Source organism: Pelodiscus sinensis, chromosome 21 (assembly GCF_049634645.1).
Source record: "Pelodiscus sinensis isolate JC-2024 chromosome 21, ASM4963464v1, whole genome shotgun sequence".
Taxonomy (NCBI): Eukaryota; Metazoa; Chordata; order Testudines; family Trionychidae; genus Pelodiscus; species Pelodiscus sinensis.
The window spans coordinates 23958803-23977779 of record NC_134731.1 but is presented as its reverse complement, the minus strand read 5'-3'; the positions used below and the strand labels follow the sequence as shown (position 1 = coordinate 23977779).

Sequence of the window (18977 nt, the reverse complement as noted above, 5' to 3'; positions counted from 1 at the left end):
TCGAGGGCAAACTATAAATATTTAGCTCTTTCCTCTCCAGCTATCTGATCACTTGCTTGCTGTCTCTGGGTTTGTTTACACTACAGAACCTTTGCATATTTTTGCTGACAGAGCCCCCTAGTGGAGGCTAAAAGTTGTTGGGTGTGTGTTTTTTGTTTGGTTGGTTGGTTTTTTTTGCTGGCCTAATTACATCATCTCCCTGAACAATATTCCCTAAACTATAAGTAGAACTGCTCTGGTAGCAGGTTTGTCTAGACCAGGCATTTTGCCAGCAAAGTTGTGCTGACATGGGCATGTAATTTTTTATCACACCTCTAGCAGACGTAACAGTAATGCTGCCTGTAATGACTCAAGCGTAAGAGCACCAACTGCTGGGGTTCTCTTGTATGTGCCTAGAAAACTTGTCTCCCCCCCTCCCCCCACCACCAGAGTTGAAGCAGTATAGAGATATCTATTTCTTTTTGTTTGGTGTTTTCATCCCTCCTATCCTGTGCTCTGAGATCCCAACTCAGCTGATGGGAGAAATCCATGTGCATGCTTTACCTTCATGGGGGAAGAGCAGAAAAGTCTCTTGTCATCTTTAACATCCCACAATAGTCTGGTGTCATTAGACCTTTCCTGTTAGAAAGGACGTAACATCTTGCATTGCAGATCAGCACGTCATACTAATTAATTTCAGAGCGGTAGCCTGGTTAGTTTGTAACTTAAAAAAATGAGTAGTCCTGTGGTACCTCAGAGACTAACAAAAATAAATAGTATCATGAGCTTTCTTGGGTAAAACCAAATTAATCATATGATTAGCTGGAGTGGAAATAACAGAAACCAAGTTACTTATAAAAGTAAAAAAAAAAAAAAAGGGTGCCTGTAGGGATGTGAAGGACTAGTCAATTATCCGATAAGCAAATGCTTGGTTGATAGTCGACTAGTCGCTTCCCCCCGCCCCTTTGCTGCCTCTATTATGCCCCCCATGGCCAGCTTTGGTGTCCCCAGACTGTACACGGCGTTTCAAAGCGGCAGCGTCACATGAAGCCCGGGGTCAGCTGGGGACTCCCCTGCTGACTCTGGGCTCCATGCGGTGCTGCTGCTTTGAAACGCCATGTGCAGCCTGACGCCGGGCTCCCCGCGGCATTTCAAAAGCAGCAGTACCGCATGGAGCCCGGAGTCATTGGGGGAGTCCTCAGCTGACCCCGGGCTCCATGCAGTGCTTTCACCTTTGAAGTGTAGCAACAGCCTTAGGGTGCCCTATCGACTAATTACTGGATATTTAACATCCGTAGGTACCTGTCAATTGTAGGACTGGTACTTGGCTTTTGATGTTTAAAAATGCAATTTTAAAGGCAGGGGAGACTGGTTTATAATGTGACATCCAGTTAATGTCTTTGTATACTAATTAATGATTTTCTCCTGTCTTACAGTAAAGTAGAGTCCCGATTATCCAACCTAAACAGGACCGACAGCTGGTCGGATTAACGAAAATGTCGGATAATAGGGATCACCTGTACAGTAGTTGATTTGAGTGGCCTGGCCCCTTCCCTCCCTGCAGCCCCCTGGCGCCGCTCGGTCCCCGTTCCTTCCTGGCCCCTTCCCTCCCTGCAGCCCCCGTATGCTGACCGGGAGTATGGCCCCGCTCGCTGCCCCCTCGCTCCGGGCGCCGCCGCCGCTGCTGCTCTTGCCGGCGCCAGTGCTGCTCAGTCCCCATTCCTGCCTGGCGCCTTCCCTCCCTACAGCCTCCAGAGCAACGGGGCAGCGAGCAGGGCCATTCTCCCGGCCCACGCCCAGGGGCTGCAGGGAAGGAAGGGGCCAGGCAGGAATGGGGACTGAGCGGCGCCGGCAGGAGCAACAGCAGCAGCAGGGACGTCAGCAGCTGGAGAAGGAGAAACGGGCCAGGTCACATAGCAGGCGGCCGGGGGCAGTGCAGGCTTTTAGTTTTGCTTTCAGGAGCCAGCTATGTTGGATAAAGTGGAATGTCAGATTAGCGAAAGTCGGATAATCCGGACTCTACTGTACAACTGCTCAAATATTACCTTATAGCAGTATTTCCCAAATGGTGTTTCGCAGAATCCCAGGGTTCTGTGAAGTGAAAATAAGAGTTCGGTGAGAAATTTTCATTACAATAACATTTTAGGATTCTTAAATATTAATTATTTTTTTAATTTATGAATTTTATTGAAAACAAGTTTTATTTGTGTTTGCCACAATAAGGCTGTGTCTAGACTAGCAAGTTTTTCCGCAAAAGCAATTGCTTTTGTGGAAAAACTTGCCAGCTGTCTACACTGGCCGCTAGAATTTCTGCAAGAACATTGAGGATCTCATGTAAGAAATCAGTGCTTCTTGCGGAAATACTATGCTGCTCCCATTCGGGCAAAAGTCCTTTTGCGCAAAATGGCCAGTGTAGACAGCTCAGATTTGTTTTGCGCAAGAAAGCCCCGATCGCGAAAATGGCGATTGGGGCTTTTTTGCACAAAAGCGTGTCTAGATTGGCACAGACGCTTTTCCGCAAAAAGTTCTTTTGTGGAAAAGCATCCGTGCCAATCTAGATGCTCTTTTCTGCAAATGCTTTTAACGGAAAACTTTTCCGTTAAAAGCATTTGCGGAAAATCATGCCAGTCTAGACGTAGCCTAAGTGTTCCTGTGCAATGCCAGAGGGCAGTCAGTCAGTGGTGCGATCGCCTGTTATATACCATATATAAGACTGTTAATAGGGGTTCCACAAAATTCTTTCGAGTTTAAAAGGTTTCCATGGCCAAATAAAATTGGGAAACACTGTTTTAAAGGATGGGATACAGATGCTATAAGTTAGTGGTTCTCAAACTTTTTGGGCTCCAGAGCCCTTTGTATGCATAAAAATTTATGTGGAGCCCCAGTGGTCCAGTGATTTGTATGTGTTGTACCTATCAATGTTTCCAGTTTCTCAGCCTCGCTGAGCCCTGGGGCTCCGCGGAGCACAGTTTGAGAAACACTGCTAAAACTTATTTTAATACATGTAGCGACTGACCACCATTACATAAAGTCTGAACACGAAACACATTCTTCTAATATCTATTTTAACAATATTAATACACGGGTGGGACAGCCACATTTCAGTTTGTGTCAGTGTTTAATTGAAACATGGGGATTTTAGCATGAGCTGGTGTAACCTTGGGTGGGCTAGACTTCACTGCCCTTCTTTAGTGTCTAATCCTCCTCCCATCTCCCTCCCCCAGCAGTACCGGAAGCCCAGAGTTCAGTCTGTAAGGAATTTCAGCAAGGATTGATTGCCTACTGTCAGCCTCCCTACATTCAAGTAAAAAAAGAAACTAAAGAAATGAATTTAATTAAATAACTATTAAATCTTATGAAGAAACAAATCTAATTCTTATAACAGAACACAGCTATTTTATAACCCACAGATAATGTCCACAGTTACAGTAAACCTAAGTAAAGAGAAGACTAAAAGTACATTTGAACGGTTCAGTCCACACAAACACAATAAGAAAAGACTGAGATGTCCCAAAGTCTTAGTTCACCAAAGTCTCAGTTTGTGCTTCTGATCATCAAATCTGCACTATATGCTGAGTCTGAACTATCTCTCCACTTGCTTGTAGGAAATCCTCAGTTGGAGTCTAGGCAGACTCCTCCTCTGCTGTGGATCACTCCTAGGCAGCCAGCTCACTGATTAACCGGTCAGTTAACTCACAAGTCAACAGACTTAAAGAAACCCTGTTACAAGAAAATAGAAAAACCGAGAATAACAAAATAGAAATGACTCTTTCCCCATTACTGTATTTAAAAAGGAACTGAAAAATCACACTGACTGAGAGAGTGAACTACAACAGTTTGGCTAAAATCAAAACAGCATTTAAAGCATACAGTTAACACAGAAGAAGGTATTTTCCCTCCCAGGTTCTCCTTGCTCTAAGGAGCATTCCCCATGATCCCTGGTAGAGGGTTAACAGCATCCCTACCTGCTGCAAAGTGCTGTAGAGTAAGGAACAACATTCCGCTCTGCTCCTGGCTCAGCTTCTCCCAGCTCACACAGGCCTCAAAAAAGCATCTGCCCTGCCTGCTTGGTCATGAAGTCTGACCCCAAACTATCATACCCAACTCCAGAAAGGTGTGGAGTGTTAAATCTGCCCAGTAACTGTAACACTCAACTTGTTCTTACCCCTGCCCCTTCCCCTGGGGTCTCTTAAAGAGATGGCTCCCTATTAGGTGCATGGGTTACACTGGCACCTGCTTTACCAGCATTACGACATTCAGTAGGGAATGTGACTTTTTGTTGTTGTTGTTTTTTATACAAACTTCTGGTTGACTTAGATCATAGTGTAGTTTGTCTTAGAACTTCTCCGGCAGTCAGTACCTTTCTGCTATTGAGGTGCAGGTGTAGTTGTGTCAGCAATAGAATAGCTGTCATTTCCCTTTGAAACTGCCTTTGTGTAGGTAGGCAGTCCCCTCTATTGCATTTCCTGTTTTTTAAGTTCCCGCCAGTCACTAAGAGCCAGATCGTTAGTACCTGACAAAATGAATATCTGACTGAATAGGTTCTCTTGTGCAGCAAGAGGGGTGACCTTGTGACAGAAGGTACTTCTGCTCACTGTGATAAAGATATCATAGTCAGATATTAAGGGAATCATTTTCCCTCTGGTATATTTTCTTCCTTTGATATATTTGTAAAAGCTTTTATCTCTTTAAACTTTTGTCTAGCATTAATTATATTTTGCTTTTTTGCTGCTCTTTTCTTTCCCTGATGGCCTTAACTAATTGTATATTCTGGTGAGGTACCTACTCCTTTCATTTCTAGTGTAATATTTAAAAAAAAAAAAAAAAAACCTTTAGATCTTTGATCCCTTGTGAAGCCACATTTGCTGCTGCTTGTTCCTTGCATTCCTTTTTCCCTTAAAAGCTGGCTCCCATTATGCACCAACTGCTGGCCCGCACTCGGGTTCTGTAGTATCAGAGCCCGCAATGTTACATGGCAACCAGCTCCCTGGGAGCGGGTCTGGTAGTCAGAGCTGGTGCGTGCTGGGAGCTGACTTATAGTATAAACTGGCTCCCAGTGTGCACTGGTTCCAGCCACTGGCCCTGCTTCCAGGCAGCCGGCTGCACTGTGGGCTCTGCAGTATAAGCTCTCTATTACAGAGCCCATAGCACGTGTTACCTCTAGAATATTTAACAGTTACACGGTTACTTTTTAAAAACGTTTTTTAAATCCCTAATGGGATTTGGCAGTGTGCATTTATGAATATGATCTGCCAGCCATCACACTAAATTCACTTTGTAGATGTTGCTAATTTCTGATTTGTCTGTTCCTCCTTTAAGCTAAAAGCTATGAGTATGTCTTGGAACCATCTCCCATTCCATTACCACTGGACACTCCTCAGCAGACTCGGATCTTGCAGGTGTCTTGTGGGAGAGCTCATTCCCTGATCCTGACGGACATCGAAGGAGGTACAGTATCACTTATAGTGGTGGCAAGGGACAATAGAATCTTATTGTTGAAGTCTTTTCTTTTTCTTGTGCGCTGAAGCCAAACCTCGCTGGATAAATATTGCGATAAACATGGAATTGTCTTTTCAACCTTTACAGCACTGTTTGTTCAATGGAGGATAAGCTTAAGACTTTTTCTCATTCTGTGTTCCATCTGGCACAAGCTGTAGATGGTTTTATACTGCAAGTATTGTAAAATAAGGTTAGTTTGTCTCGCTCCAAGACTTATCAAATGTAGGATATTTCTTTTTCAGCTGGATGTATTTTCTAATTCAGGTTTGGAACAGCTATGCAAATACCTTTGAACAGTGGTTCTCACTAGTGGTCCGCGGCTGCTTCCCAGGTGGTCCACAGCTGGAGCACAGCCTCTCTCTGCTCCCCCATGAGACGGGGAACCCACACTGCCTCCCCACTGTGTGAGGGGAGGAGGGGGACTGAGCTCTCCCCCATTCCTCCTCTTGGGGAACAGCAATAAGGTGTTCCTTGCTGTTGCCATTCGCTAGCGCTACTGAGCAGCGGTCCTGGTGGCACCCAATGGGGAAGCAGCAGCCCGCACGCAGCACCGCTGCTGGGATCCCTCTAGTGCTGCCGCAGCCTGGCATCCAGCCCTGCCTGCAGGGAGCCAGCTCTGCTAGATGGAAGATTGGCATCCACCTCCCCGCACTGTGTCGTGGCATCTGCCAGTGGGCCCTGCTGCTCCAGGTGCTGCCTGGGGGGAGGTGCTGTGCTGACGAAGCCCTGGAAGTGGCAGGGCTGGTGCTGTCACGCTGTGGGGCTGGGGAATCATCCAGAGGAGCCCAGAGGCCTTTCCCTATAAGACCTGCTCAGCCTGCCTTCTGCTCAGTGGTGCCAGCAGCTGCTTTTCTGAAGAGGGGAGGGCTGGTCTGTAGGGCAGCCGTGCAGAGCGGGGTTCCTCCAGAAGCCAGGGGAGAGGGCTGCCTGTCTCCCCAGGAGATTATGGAGGTGCAGCCAGAAGGAGCAGGGTCACTAAGTGACTGTTCCCCACCTTCATCCCTCACCGAAGAGCTGATGCAAAGCGAGAAACGCTTCTGAATTGCATTGCTCCCAGTGCACCCCACCCCCTGGCTTGTTCTGTACCACCGCAAAAAACTTTCTGGAGTCTCAGGATTTCATGTACTGACAAGGTACCATTTGGGTTGCCATAAACACAAAGCCAGTGCATAGGACAACAGAGGAGCTCCCCAGTGCTGAAATAGGTAGCAATTATGAACATTTGGTTTTCTGTTTAGCCTGTAGGATTGTGCTACTTCTGGTAGCAATATATTATAGGAGCAGTTCACGCTACTGGTAGCACAGTCTTACAGGGGCGCAGCTCTCTACAAACCACCAGCCAATGGGAGCAGTGGGGGCATGAAGCCAGATAAGCATCCCTCCTCATGCCTAGACTCCTGCACCCAAATCCGCTTCACTCACCCCCCCTACATGCCAAGGCCCTGTAACCCTAGCTTGCTCCTTCCTGCACCCTCACTTGCTCCTGTACACTCTCTCCTGGCCACACTCTGCACCCTCTCTTCTGCCATGCTCCCTATCTCCTGTCTGCTCATGCACCCTCTCGCCTGGCTAGACACCCTACCCCAACCCTGCTCCTGCACCCTCCTTTGCTCCTGCACTGTTGGCTAGACACCTATCCCCACCCTGTGCCTGCATCCACCATTGCATTTTTCCTCCTGGCTACACACTGCACCCTCCAGTGCTCTTGCTCCCTCTCCGCTAGCCAGACACCAGCCTGCTTCTGCACCCTACATCCCATCCAGATCTTGCACCGTCACCTCCTCCTGCACCCACCTCCTGTCCCCCACATCCCTATCTCATTTGCTGGCAGCCCTGTCCCACACACTGAACCCCTCAGTTTGGTACGCACCACAGCCTAAGGGGGTCCACAAAATCCACCAACTCTGGAACCCCAGAAAAGTAAATCCAGCCTATGGGAACCCCGAGCCTCAGTCTTCCCTTTCCCTTCCCCTCGTTCTGTAGGACTGGAGCGTCCGAGTAGTGAAGTGTCTCAATTGGGAGCCACATCAGTGAGGGTTGGGGGATTTTGGAGGCGTGTTTTTGTTCTCACTTGTGTGGTTCCCCAACTGATTTTTCTGTAGGTCAGTGGCCCCCAGTCCAGAAAAGTTCCCCACCCCTGCCATAAATAAAACATGGAAATCTTTTATGTAGAACATAAATCAATATTTTACTTTATTTAAAATGAAGTTTGATAAACTAACACAAGGAAGTTAAAATGCTTAATCTATTTAATAATTGAATGCCGGAACACAGCTTGCTTTTGATTTCATTCCCCGGCCGCTAAGGGAGCATGGGTAAAGTGCTTCCATGCCATGCATGTGTCTCATACCTAGCTGATGTGTGAGAGGTATGCACAGCATGCAAGCACTTTCCTCTTACTCCCTTAGTGTCCGGGGAATAAGATCAAAAGCAAGCTGTATCCTGGCTGCTGCCCTCCTGCACCCTCGAAGTTCTGCTCTTGACCCCTTACTCTCCCGAAGTTCCACCCTTGAACTTCATGAACTGTTATACATTTCAAGTGATTATCAAGTAATGGACGGTTTGAAAACAGCTATATTGTTTGCGGGGGGTCCATGAAATAGTAATACAGTGAGCCCTCGCTACTTCGCGGTTCGACCATCGCGGATTCACGACTTCGCGGACTTTTTTCATTACATTATGTATATACGTGAATCCGCGATGGTCGAACCGCGAAGTAGCGAGGGCTCACTGTATACATGTTAAATATGGTGTCCCTACTTCGCGGATTTTCAACTATCGCGGTCGGGTTTGGAACCTATCTACCGCGATAAACGAGGGTTCACTGTAGATTGAAAAGGAGTCTGTATGCCTGAAATGGTTGGGAACCACTGATTTAAATTCAACCATTCTCCCTAGCTGCAGCACTAGCAAAATGGTTCAGGCATAATTATGTGATTAATGGTGAATTTCCTTTAGCAACTGGTGGTCTGCAGAAAGATTTGCATTGAGCCAGGTGGTCCATGAGTCAAAAAGTTTGAGAACCACTGCCTTAGAGGTTTCACAAAAAAAGTCATAAGTGCTACTTGTCTGGGAAGAATGTTGCATTGGTAAAATTAATGAATTAATAATTATCTATGTAGATGAACCCCCATGCTGACTGGCTTTCAGCTGCCTCAAGAATTCTTTAGCACACCAACTTCAGTGCAATATTTAGCATCCCAGTGCAGCTGTTGATCACTGGGGGAGTGTTGAACACTTGGTTTAGGGCTTCTGTGGAAATGCTGATCTTATTTCTAATTCTCCTAGGCAACAGTGGAATGAGGTAGTCAATTATGGATGAATGGCCAGTTAGCCTCCAGGTCCTAATACAGTGCATATGGCATTACTACATAGGCATTTTTGCCTGAAATGTCTTGAGTCTCTCATAGGTGAACTCTGGTGAGAAGGTTCGGGATCATCTTGTAGGTGCTTGAGAGCTAAGCGTTTTAGGTGCGTGTTAGGCTTATGCAGGCTGTTGTAATTAGGAACCAGCATCTACGAGAGAGAGAAATTCCCTGGTATTAATAGCTAAATGCATGCAATGTTTGTTTTTCAGTATTCAGCATGGGCAACAATTCCTATGGGCAATGTGGCCGAAAAGTTATTAAAGGTGAAATTTACAGGTGAGACTCGTCCTGCTAAATTCATACTCTTTCTTTTCGTATAATAGAATTTTTCATATACTCAATTTTCATTTGGAACTAATGGGGAACGTGTGACTGTAAATGAACATTGCTCAAGATCGATGGGTCCAAAAATTAACATCCGTGCCTGGGAAATCTTACTCTCTGCTGGAATGGGGTGTAAAACCCCACAGGGCCCGAGCACTGTGGGGTCGCCCTGCTCTTGAGAGAGGAAAAAAGCATAAGGAGCTGGCTTCATTTTTCACGGGTATTAGCAAGAAAATACCAGATTACCCAAATGGTACAGTGTGATTTTTTTTTCAGCCAGTTTTCAATCTTTAGCCTCCCAGATGGTGATAGTGCTGAGATGCGTCAATGCGTATGTATAATTAAAATGGTAAAACCAACATTTGATCCCGAACAAGTCCTTCTACAGCGCACTCTGAATCTGCAGCTGGGGAAGAGGCAGTAGTAATAGGCACTTACGTAGAGCCAAGCTCTGACGTGCATCCTGCAGACAACAATTCTCCAGGCACCCCAGTGAAGGGAGGGCAGTATTGTTGTTCCACCCAATGTGGACAGAGAGACATAGAGCTAATGGGGCTAGCACGCAGCAGCTGCTGGTTCCTAGTTCTGTGCTGAATCCAAAAGATGACATGGTCTCTGTAAATATATAGAAGTGCTAGGGGGCTGTGTCCCCTGCTCGCTGTGCTTGCCAGCCCCGTCTCTGGGGGTAGGCGGGCCTGGCTCTCCCCTCAGTCACCAGGGAAGGGAGCCCAGGTCAACCCCCCCAGCTACCCTGGGCATCTTGGGGGGGCCCCTCTCCATTGCAGCCAATCCAGGCCTCTTGGGATGGTGCCTCACACCCTCCCCCGCAGACAGACCGGGCCTCTCCGCCCCCCTCCTGCCAGCAGAGGACAGTGCAGGGCAGTGCAGGCTGTGTTCCTGGCTAATGGAGTTAGCGTCAGGGAGGTGGGAGGGAGGAGGAAGGGTGGCTAAGGGGAGAGGGGCTGTGGGAATGCAGAATGACGTGATGATGTCGCTCTGTTGTCCCGCAGGAATTTATTTTTTTTTTTAAATCTATCGAGAGACAATCAGTATTTTAGCTTGTTCTTCTTTGATGCCTGCGCACTGAATGGTGGTGTTAGTACTTCCCAGCGTTGGTTCTTAGAAATTCACTGGTACTTAAATTCTATTCTCCAGCTGAGACAGTCAAAGTCTACCTTGCCTTGCCTGGTTCCTCAGTTGAGACCGTCATTACCAAATTACCAATGTCATTTTCTTCTCTCCTTTGCTTTCATACTCCCTTCAGTGAAGGTTTCCAGTAGAAACCTTCTCCATCCCTATTAAAGTAGTGCCAGGTAGTGTCCTCTGAGGGTAGGTAGTCTAGTGCTAAATTAATTTGGAGAGGCAGCATAATCCAGGGGCTGGAATCAGGAGCTCCTGAGAGAAAAATCTCATATCTACCAATTACCCTCCTGTTATTTTAGACTAGTCACTTAACTAATCTGTAAAAAGGGGACATCCTTTCCCTCCCTGCAGAAGACTGTTCAGGAGGTGGAATGTGCTCTACAGCAGGGCTGGGCAAAAGAGGGCATGTGGGCTGGGTGCAGCCCACCAAGCCACTGGATCCAGCCCGTGGACACAGCAGGGAGCCTGGGGCAGATTTCCTGCTTGCCCCAGACCCTGCACGCTGCTCAGAAAAGTGGCTGCTGGGCCGTTTGTGTTTCTTAGCTGTAAACTGGAGGGAGGGGGGAGAGGCTTCAAGTTCCCTGACCCCAGTAAAATCCCATTGGCAGGTTTCCCTGCTGCCTGTGTGGGGGCGGGGCAGGCAGGGAGGCTGCCTGAGAAACATGTTGGGCTGCTGGCTGGGAGTCACGCCCGTAAGTCTCCCGGCCAGAGCTTGCATCTGATACCCCAGCTCCTCCCTCCCCACAACCCACTACCATGCCACACAACCCTGGGTCACAACTACCTCCTTCACCCAAACTCCCTCACAGGCCCTCCTGCACTCCAGTCCTTACCCCAAGCTCCCTTTTGCACCCAACCTCCATCCCAGACCCTGCTCCTCCATTAACATCATGGGAGAGTGTAGCCCTTGACCACTTTCCAAAATCTTGGTGTGCCCTCCCTTCCCCCATCAAAACTTATTGCCCACCCCTGCTCTACGGTGTTGAGTGTTCTGAGTACGTGTGAAGACTCCCTTTCCCCAGATGTTTTTTGCAAAGTGCACAAGCTTGCTTCTGGATGTTTGTAGCAAACTCTTAAAATCCTCTTGTTTTGCTTTTTCACTTTCCAATCTCTGCTGGTGATGTAGCGAAAGTCATGTAATTAACCGACTGCAAGAGTTTGAAGGCAGGGTTGTTCAGGTAAGAGCCTTTTCTCAGTCTAAGGGTAGGGGTTGTTCAGCTGCTGCCTATTAAAATGGGAACGAGGCCCTAGTGCTTAATTCTTAGTGGCTTGAGCAATTGTCCTTTACCCTAAACCACTGCCCAGCTATTGTTATTGACTTTACTAAGCCTGAATTCCTGGGAGGACCAGGAAACATGATACTTTGATTGACGGGCAGCCTCTGCTGAATAGAAGAGTATTATCTGTTGTGAGAGGCCCATCCCTGACCATTTCTAAGTCATCTCTGCCTTCTCTTTTGTGCCTACCATCTTTCCTTTTACCACTATCAGTTAGGCGATGAGAACTGTCATTTGTGAAGTCCCAAGTGCTATCCAGTGCCTTAGTCATGAGACTATTCTCTCTAAATTGCCAACTAGATTCCACATAGTCAGATTTCTAGATGAGGATTTCTTGGATTAGGTTAGCACACATGCTTGCCCTGCTGTTTCATGTAACTACAGTAATTGCATGTACAAAGTGGTCTGTTAATCTGCACAACTGGCAGGTTATCTGGATTGCATGTGTGCATTTGGGGAAATTTGGCCTATAAAATCCACCAAAGGATTCCTTAGGAAGCAGTGGGATCGGAGAGGACCTCATTCTATTTGGCCAAATTTTTCAAAAGTACGTGTTTTAAAGTTAAAAGCCCAAATCCACATTTAGGCTCTTACTATCACTAGCCACATTTTTAGGTGTGCTGAGCAAGGAGCAGCGTCCTGTGATATTGATGTCAGCTGTTAGGTGATCACTGTTCTTGAAAATGTACCTAGTGATTTTGGAGCTTTAGGCTTCACTTTTGGAAATTTTGGCTCTATAGCTCATACTAATCCCATGATAGATGTGGGTATTGAGATAGTTTTAATCAGTCAGTTCAAGAACAGATGTAGACATTTGAGGTTGCTGTGGGTAAGTCACAGAAGTAAATCACAAAGTGTAGCTGACTTTATTGTGAGCCAAAAATATCATTCTGGGAGGGAAAGTATTTTAGCAGTTGCAATGAGAGTTCTCTTCTGTCATTCACTGACGCCATTTTATGATGCTGAGCTGTTGCATGCTCATGCCTTTCTGTACCAGAAGCCGGTTAACTGGTGCCCAAGAACAGTTCCCCATGTGCTGCATGTGCAGGGCTGCCCCAGCCCAGCTGGGGCTGGCAGCTGGCAGCCCTGGAGCATGGGATCCTGTTTATTCGGTTAACTGGTTAAACATAACATTTAAGCTGTTTACATTGGATTTTACATCCCTAGTTGACTGTGTTGTTTGGAATTCGGCAACAAATTAGATTTCCATTTTGGGGAATGCTCGCTACAAGACAGAATTCTATTGTGTTCACCAAGGCTTGCATTGGGGTGATTTTAATCTTCCCACTTGTACATAGAACTATTATCTGTGTTGGCTCTGGACAGAAGGCCAAAATATTGGCAAGTTCCAGCCAAAGAACTTGCAAGCTGAGCACTAGAGATTCCCATTCATAGTGATGTCACAGCACATTAATTCTCAGCATGGTCTGACCTAGCTTTTCACTTGCATGTAGGTCGTCTGTGGGCAGGATCACAGTCTGTTCAGGACTGAGAAAGGCGAGGTTTACTCCTGCGGCTGGGGAGCAGATGGACAAACAGGTAGGCATTTCAGAAAATGGAAACCTGGCTGAAGCCGCTATGCAGCAAATCTGTGAGGATTAGTAAAAGCTTGAAACAAGGTTTGCTCTGGTCAATTGTCTATAAGACAGAATGCCAGGTATTTAATAGTGGCAGCAAGCGGAGATAAGGTATATTGCAACTCACCTGTGTTAAAACATGTTTTTGTCTTGCCAGCCAAATGTGTGTGAGAATATTTCAAGCATCTGTTCATACAATCATAGAATCATAGAGCTGGAAGAGACCTCAGGAGGTCATCAAGTCCAGCCCCCTGCCCGCTCTGGGCGCTACTGGTCCAACCCAGGAGCACCCCAGCTGCTCTGGTCCTGATTCAGCCGCTGCTGGTCAGTTTCAGCAGCGGCTGAATCAGGACGCCTGGGGCAGAGCAGATGGGGTGCTGCTGGGTTGATCCAGTAGTGCCGAGGAGCGGCGCTACTGGAGCAACCCAGCAGCACCCCAGCTGCTCTGCCCCAGGCGTCCTGATTTAGCCGCTGCTGAAACTGACCAGCGCTGACTACAGGAAGCCGGAGGCAGAGTTGCTCTGCCCCGAGCTTCCTGGAATCAGCTGCTGATCAGTTTCAGCAGCAGCTGACTTGGGGACGCTTGGGGTTCTTAAGTTGATTCTCTATGTAAGTCAGAACTGGCGGTCAGTTTCAGCAGCTGCTGAATCTGGACGCCAGTTCCGACTTACATACAGATTCAACTTAAGAACAAACCTACAGTCCCTATCTTGTACGTAACCCGGGGACTGCCTGTATTACTAACAATAATTATCATTTAAAACTGGTATCAGAGTTAGAAACTAATTGGTCTGCTCAACATCAAACAAGAGTGAGGGGCTGGTACTAGAATGACTCAGAACAGTCCAGTCATAATACAGATATCATTGGAAGGATCATGTGTCGACTTGAGATGGTGGGCCTCTTTTTAAATAGCCCTGATATCACCGGGCTATGTTGAGCACTTGCACCTCCCATTGAAAATGCAGGTTCTCAGCAACGCTTTCATAGAAGAGACCATTGTGCTCCTCTAAGTCTGACCTGCAGAACACAGGCCACGGGGTTTCCTTGAGTTCCCTGTCTGGCTAGCTTCTTGAAATCAAGCATTTAGTTTATCATTGTCCTGCCCTAAAATGCTGTTCTACTTTAGTCCAGTGTGTATCTTCCACAGAGCCAGGCAGTGGCACCAGACTGATCTTTGTAGTATTCATGGTATGCTCTTGAGTGATGTAACCTAATTGCTAGAAAACAGGATTTGAGCTGAGGTCTACACTGGAGCAGGCAAGGGACTCATCACACAGCTTTTTGCTTTAGCCTGGAGCTTGCTTTCTTGTTGATGTTGCTTCAGAAGATCCAGTCTGACACGTGGTGTCACTGCCTGCTGTCTGATATGACCAAGTACAGCCTTTCACTACAGTATGCTACTTTCTGTCTTTGTCAGGTCTTGGTCACTATGATATCACCAGCGTGCCCACCAAACTGGGCGGAGATGTGGCTGGAGTAAATATCGTTCAGGTCGCCTCCTACGGGGACAGCTGTCTGGCTCTATCTGATGAAGGAGACCTCTTTGGGTGGGGAAACTCTGAATACATGCAGCTGGCGTCCATCACAGAGACGACACAGGTTGGATGAGATGTTCCAGTGTAATGCATACTGCTTGAAATGAATTTCTGTCTGCAACTTACCTGCTTGCCTTTATGTAAATAATAATGGAGTTTCTACATTGGGGTGGGGAATCTCAGGCCTGGGGGCCAGATGCAGCCCCTGGCTGGCCTGGATCCGGCCCTGAGGCTCATGGCTCCCCCCGAATTGGGGAGCCTACAGTGGTGCTCCAGCCCCCACCCCCGCTTCCCCACCACAGGGCTGGAGCACACAAAATCTTCTAGGCCGAGCCCGCCAGCTCTGGTGCGAGAGTGGAATGTGGGGAGTGTCTTTTCAGTCAGGGGCCACATCATGGAGGGACTGGTTTTGGTTTTTTGCTTCTCACTTGTGTGGCCCCTGACTGATTTTTCTGTGTGGGCGGCCCCTGACCCAAAAAAGTTCCCCATCCCTGTTCTACATGCTTCGCTGTAACTGTTCTGTACATCTGCATACTTGAGGGAGTTTGTCTAAGAACTCCCCCTAAACGGTAAGAGCTGGGACCTTCAGATTCAGTATACAGCTTCCTCAAAGCAAGGTTGAGGGTTTGGTTGTGCCAGGACAATGGGATGTGCCTGAAATGGAATTACTTCTCAGAACACCATACAGAAAAGAGACACAATCACCACCAGCCAGATGAGATATGCCCTCCACCCCCAGTCTTGGACTACTCGAGCCATGAGCCTCCTGCCCCTCTGGCGCCCTTTAAGGGAAGGACTGAAGCTCCCCCCTCAGATTTGCTGGTTGTACCCTTTTTCAGGTAGCCAGGGGAGAGAGCAGTTTGCTGCATTCCTCACTCGGGCTGGAGGTGCAGGGGTCAGGCGAGCTGTGCACTTTGCTCTTGCTGCCTTGCAGGGACAGGCAGTGAAGGAGCAAGCAGCTGGGATAATCTGCTAGTGAAGCTGTAAAATAAGAACTTACCCTGCTTCAGGTCACTGACAACACAATCACTATAAAGTGACACAACTAGCAATGTAGAATTACAAAGCCCTCCCTGCCAGGAATAATTACTTTGTTGTATTAGCTTTTTGCCCTAAAAGCCTGAGAAGTCAATGGATTATGGCTGTTTCAGGTCAGTCAAGGGGAATTTGTTGTAAAGTTGAGGGCCTCTCCTGCAGAAGGCCCTGCCACCTTGCAAACCAAGGATGTTCTAACTGGGGTGCTTCTCGCTGCAGCACTGGCAATAGGCAGGTCACATGCCATTTAGGGCTTTATAAGCTAAAAGCAATGTCTTAGGTTTCTGAGGGAAGTTTATCAGGCAGCCAGTGCAGCTAAGAACTCTGGAAATACATGCTCAGTGCAGAAGCCTTCTCAGATGAGGTAGGGGGCCACATTCAACTCCAGCTTCAGTCTCCAAATGGATTTATGGTGTAGCCCCATTTGCATCAAGTCAAATCACAAGGGGACAAAGGCACCAAAGGCATCAGCGGTGGGACCTCCTGGCTTGGGGAAATGATTTTCAGCCTGGCCTGACCATTGCTGCTCCCTGAACTGGCTGGGGATCCAGCCACACTTCCCACATTGTGAACTGACTAACAAGGGGCAGATGGCCCCACTCAAAGCAGCCAATTTAATGTAGTTAAAATGTCTGTCAAATAAATTGTTTCTCACTGGCCTTGAGTTTTCTGCAGAGCCCTGCTGCTGCTTTGTCATGAAGGGAGAGTTAATTTAAAACTGCAGCCAACTGGAAGGCTCTGTTGGGAATTTCAACAGGAGCTGGGTGCCTAATTCTCTCAGCCATAAAGGGTATAGGATATGAATGGTTAACCTGCTGGGGCTGGACCACCACCAGTGCCACGGGGCCTGCTGTAGGGGGGGATGTTAAATATCGGTTAATTGAATAGTCGATTATCCTCATTAATTCTTATTGGTTGACTATTCTATAGCCCCTGGAGTGGGGCCAGCAATCAGCGTGCTCCAGCCCCACTGCTGAGGAGCCCCCTGCCACTCTGGGCTGCTGCTTCTGTATCAGAGGCAGCAGCACAGGGTGCCAGGCAAGAGCTGGTCCGCAAGAGGAGCCAGTTTAAAACCGGCTCCCCTCACGGAGTGGCTGCCTGTCGCCCCACACTGCTGCCTCTGATACAGAGGCCACGGTGCAGGGTGGCAGCAGCCTGTTTGGGGGAGGTCTGAGTTCCTGCACCCCAGGTGAGCTGGAACTGAGTGGGGCTGCCTGCCCGCCCAGCTCCTAATACAGTTTAAATGCAGAGCTGCAGCGGGGTAGTCCTGGACCCGTTGCAAGTCAGGACTGAGCCAGGCTGCTGGCCAGCCTGCCAAAAAATGTACTGGTGGGGGTGGGGGGAAATGTGTGTATTCTATAGCATTAACCTGTGTGCTTTTGCTTATCTGTTTATTGAATATGCTACTACATCCTGGGGTGTGTGTATGTGCTCCAGCTCAGCTGTGGTGGGTAGGGGGCCACTCCAGCTGGGTCACGGTGGACAGGGGAACTGCTCCGGCTCATCTGGGCTGGCGCACCCCCTCCCTCTGTTTAATTGATTAACATTTTACCAGTTAACTAATTCAATGGGATTTTACATCCCTAAAAGGGTAGGGAGACAGTGCAGGTAACTGCTTTGCCCAGAGGCCAGCGTGTGAGGGTGTGGGCCCAACTCATCAACTATATTTTTGAGAGAGTTTGTCTGTACATCTGAAGATGAGTCTTTCTGTTCAAGAGCTTCTTTTAAATGGTAAGAGCTAGGCCCACCAGACTTGGTATGCAGCTTCCTCTTAGCATAACTTAAAGCCATATAAGGGTTTGTTTGTGCCAGGAAAACAGGATATGCCTAGAATGGGATTGCTTCTCATAAAACCATACAGAAAAGAGACAGTCACCAAGCAGGTGAAAAGGGCTGCCTTAGTCCTGACCCTCCCACTCCAGGAGCCCTTTAGGTAGGGTGTGTGTGGGGGGGGAAGAGGGCTGAAACTCCTCCTTTCTCCCATTCGTATGGGGACATTGCTGGCTCTTCACTGTGATCGGGAAGCCGTGGAAAAGTTCAGTTTGCTTAATTTCTCCCTCTGGGTGGGGAGCGCTGGGGGTAGACAAACCTGGACTTACCTCAGCTGGGGAGCATGCTCCCCTCTTCCTCCTGTGCCTGCTGGAGCTGCAGTGGCCATGGAGAGGCACTTCTCACCTGGTCCCAAGCTGCTGCGGTGAGAGGGGGCTGGGGTAGTTTTCTCTCCTTGGGGCAGCCTGCACACTGAACCCCTCCTCCTCACTGGAGAGCAATGACTGAAATGAGGAAAAACAAAAATGGAGTTAAGTACCAAAGCAATGCCAGGTAAATCTTTTACCGTATATACTCGAACATAAGCCTGTTTGTTCATAAGCTGACCCCTCAAACTTACAGGGGAAAAAGTCAATGACCCGTTTATAAGCCGACTCCAGTGCACAAACTTCCAGTCCCAGCTTGTCAGCTTCAGTGCTGCCTGCAGGCATGGAGCCTTTCAGAGCCCATTGGCTGCTGTTCACTGTTCCCAGCCAATGGGAACGCCAGGATCACAGTGGCAGGTGGGCAGGGCAGGCTGTATGGCTGAGCTACATGCACCCAAGGTAAAAGACCAGTGAGCAGGAGTCTATTAGCCAATGGGAGCCGGGGGAAGTTTGCTGACTCCTGCCCCCCAGTGGAAGAACCCATTCATAAACTGGTTCCCACTCTTCACAGTGGGATTTTTCACCCAAAAAATTTGGGTTATGAACAAGTATAGTGAATAGTGGGATTTACACTGGGGTGATTAGGAGCAGTCTGGCCCAGTGGTATTGCCTTGACAAGAGGCAGCATTCCTGGACTCATTTTATTTTTGCCACTGAATCCCTGCATGACTTTTGACAAGTCACTTTTGCTTTCTGCAATCCGTATGTAAGACAGGGCTGAGAATCAATCTCACAGGGATTACGAGAAGATTGATTTTGATCATTTTTGTAAGACATTTTGAAATCTGCACGTAGAGAAGTTTAAAATGTCCAACTTGCACAGTTTGTTTTCTGTTTTATAGTTGTTAGTCTGTTATCAGGGCTAATGGTTTCCTAGATTAGCTTACACCCCTTTTTTGATTAACTATGCTTAAAACATTTTAAAATATAGCTGCCAAAATCCATTAAGCATAAAATAAATTAAACCATGTTTTCATATAAAAACACTGCAGTCCTTTCCAACATACCATCATTAATTTTAAGGCAGAAAATAATAGCATCT

At 47.7% G+C, this 18977-nt stretch overlaps 2 protein-coding genes across 4 annotated transcripts in view; one reads left to right on the top strand and one right to left on the bottom strand.

The window, feature by feature from the left end:
* RCC1L (RCC1 like) overlaps positions 1-18977 on the top strand; it is a 36082-nt gene that overhangs the window by 5906 nt on the left and 11199 nt on the right. For both annotated transcript variants that reach the window (XM_075904285.1, XM_075904286.1), the window contains exons 4-8: positions 5299-5427; positions 9056-9122; positions 11440-11491; positions 13045-13129; positions 14588-14769. In XM_075904285.1, coding sequence (XP_075760400.1) covers positions 5299-5427; positions 9056-9122; positions 11440-11491; positions 13045-13129; positions 14588-14769 — 515 coding nt within the window. The remainder of the gene's footprint in view (positions 1-5298; positions 5428-9055; positions 9123-11439; positions 11492-13044; positions 13130-14587; positions 14770-18977) is intronic.
* CASTOR2 (cytosolic arginine sensor for mTORC1 subunit 2) overlaps positions 3378-18977 on the bottom strand; it is a 240379-nt gene continuing 224779 nt past the window's right edge. Inside the window, exons 10-11 of one of the 2 annotated variants that reach the window (XM_075904288.1) lie at positions 17840-17999; positions 3378-3699 (exon numbers count right to left, since the gene is read on the bottom strand). In XM_075904288.1, the coding sequence (XP_075760403.1) occupies positions 3636-3699; positions 17840-17999 (224 nt within the window). In that variant the 3' untranslated portion in view covers positions 3378-3635. Of the gene's footprint in view, positions 3700-8300; positions 8995-17839; positions 18000-18977 lie in introns of those variants that run through there. The other variant, XM_075904289.1, reaches the window with a different exon arrangement.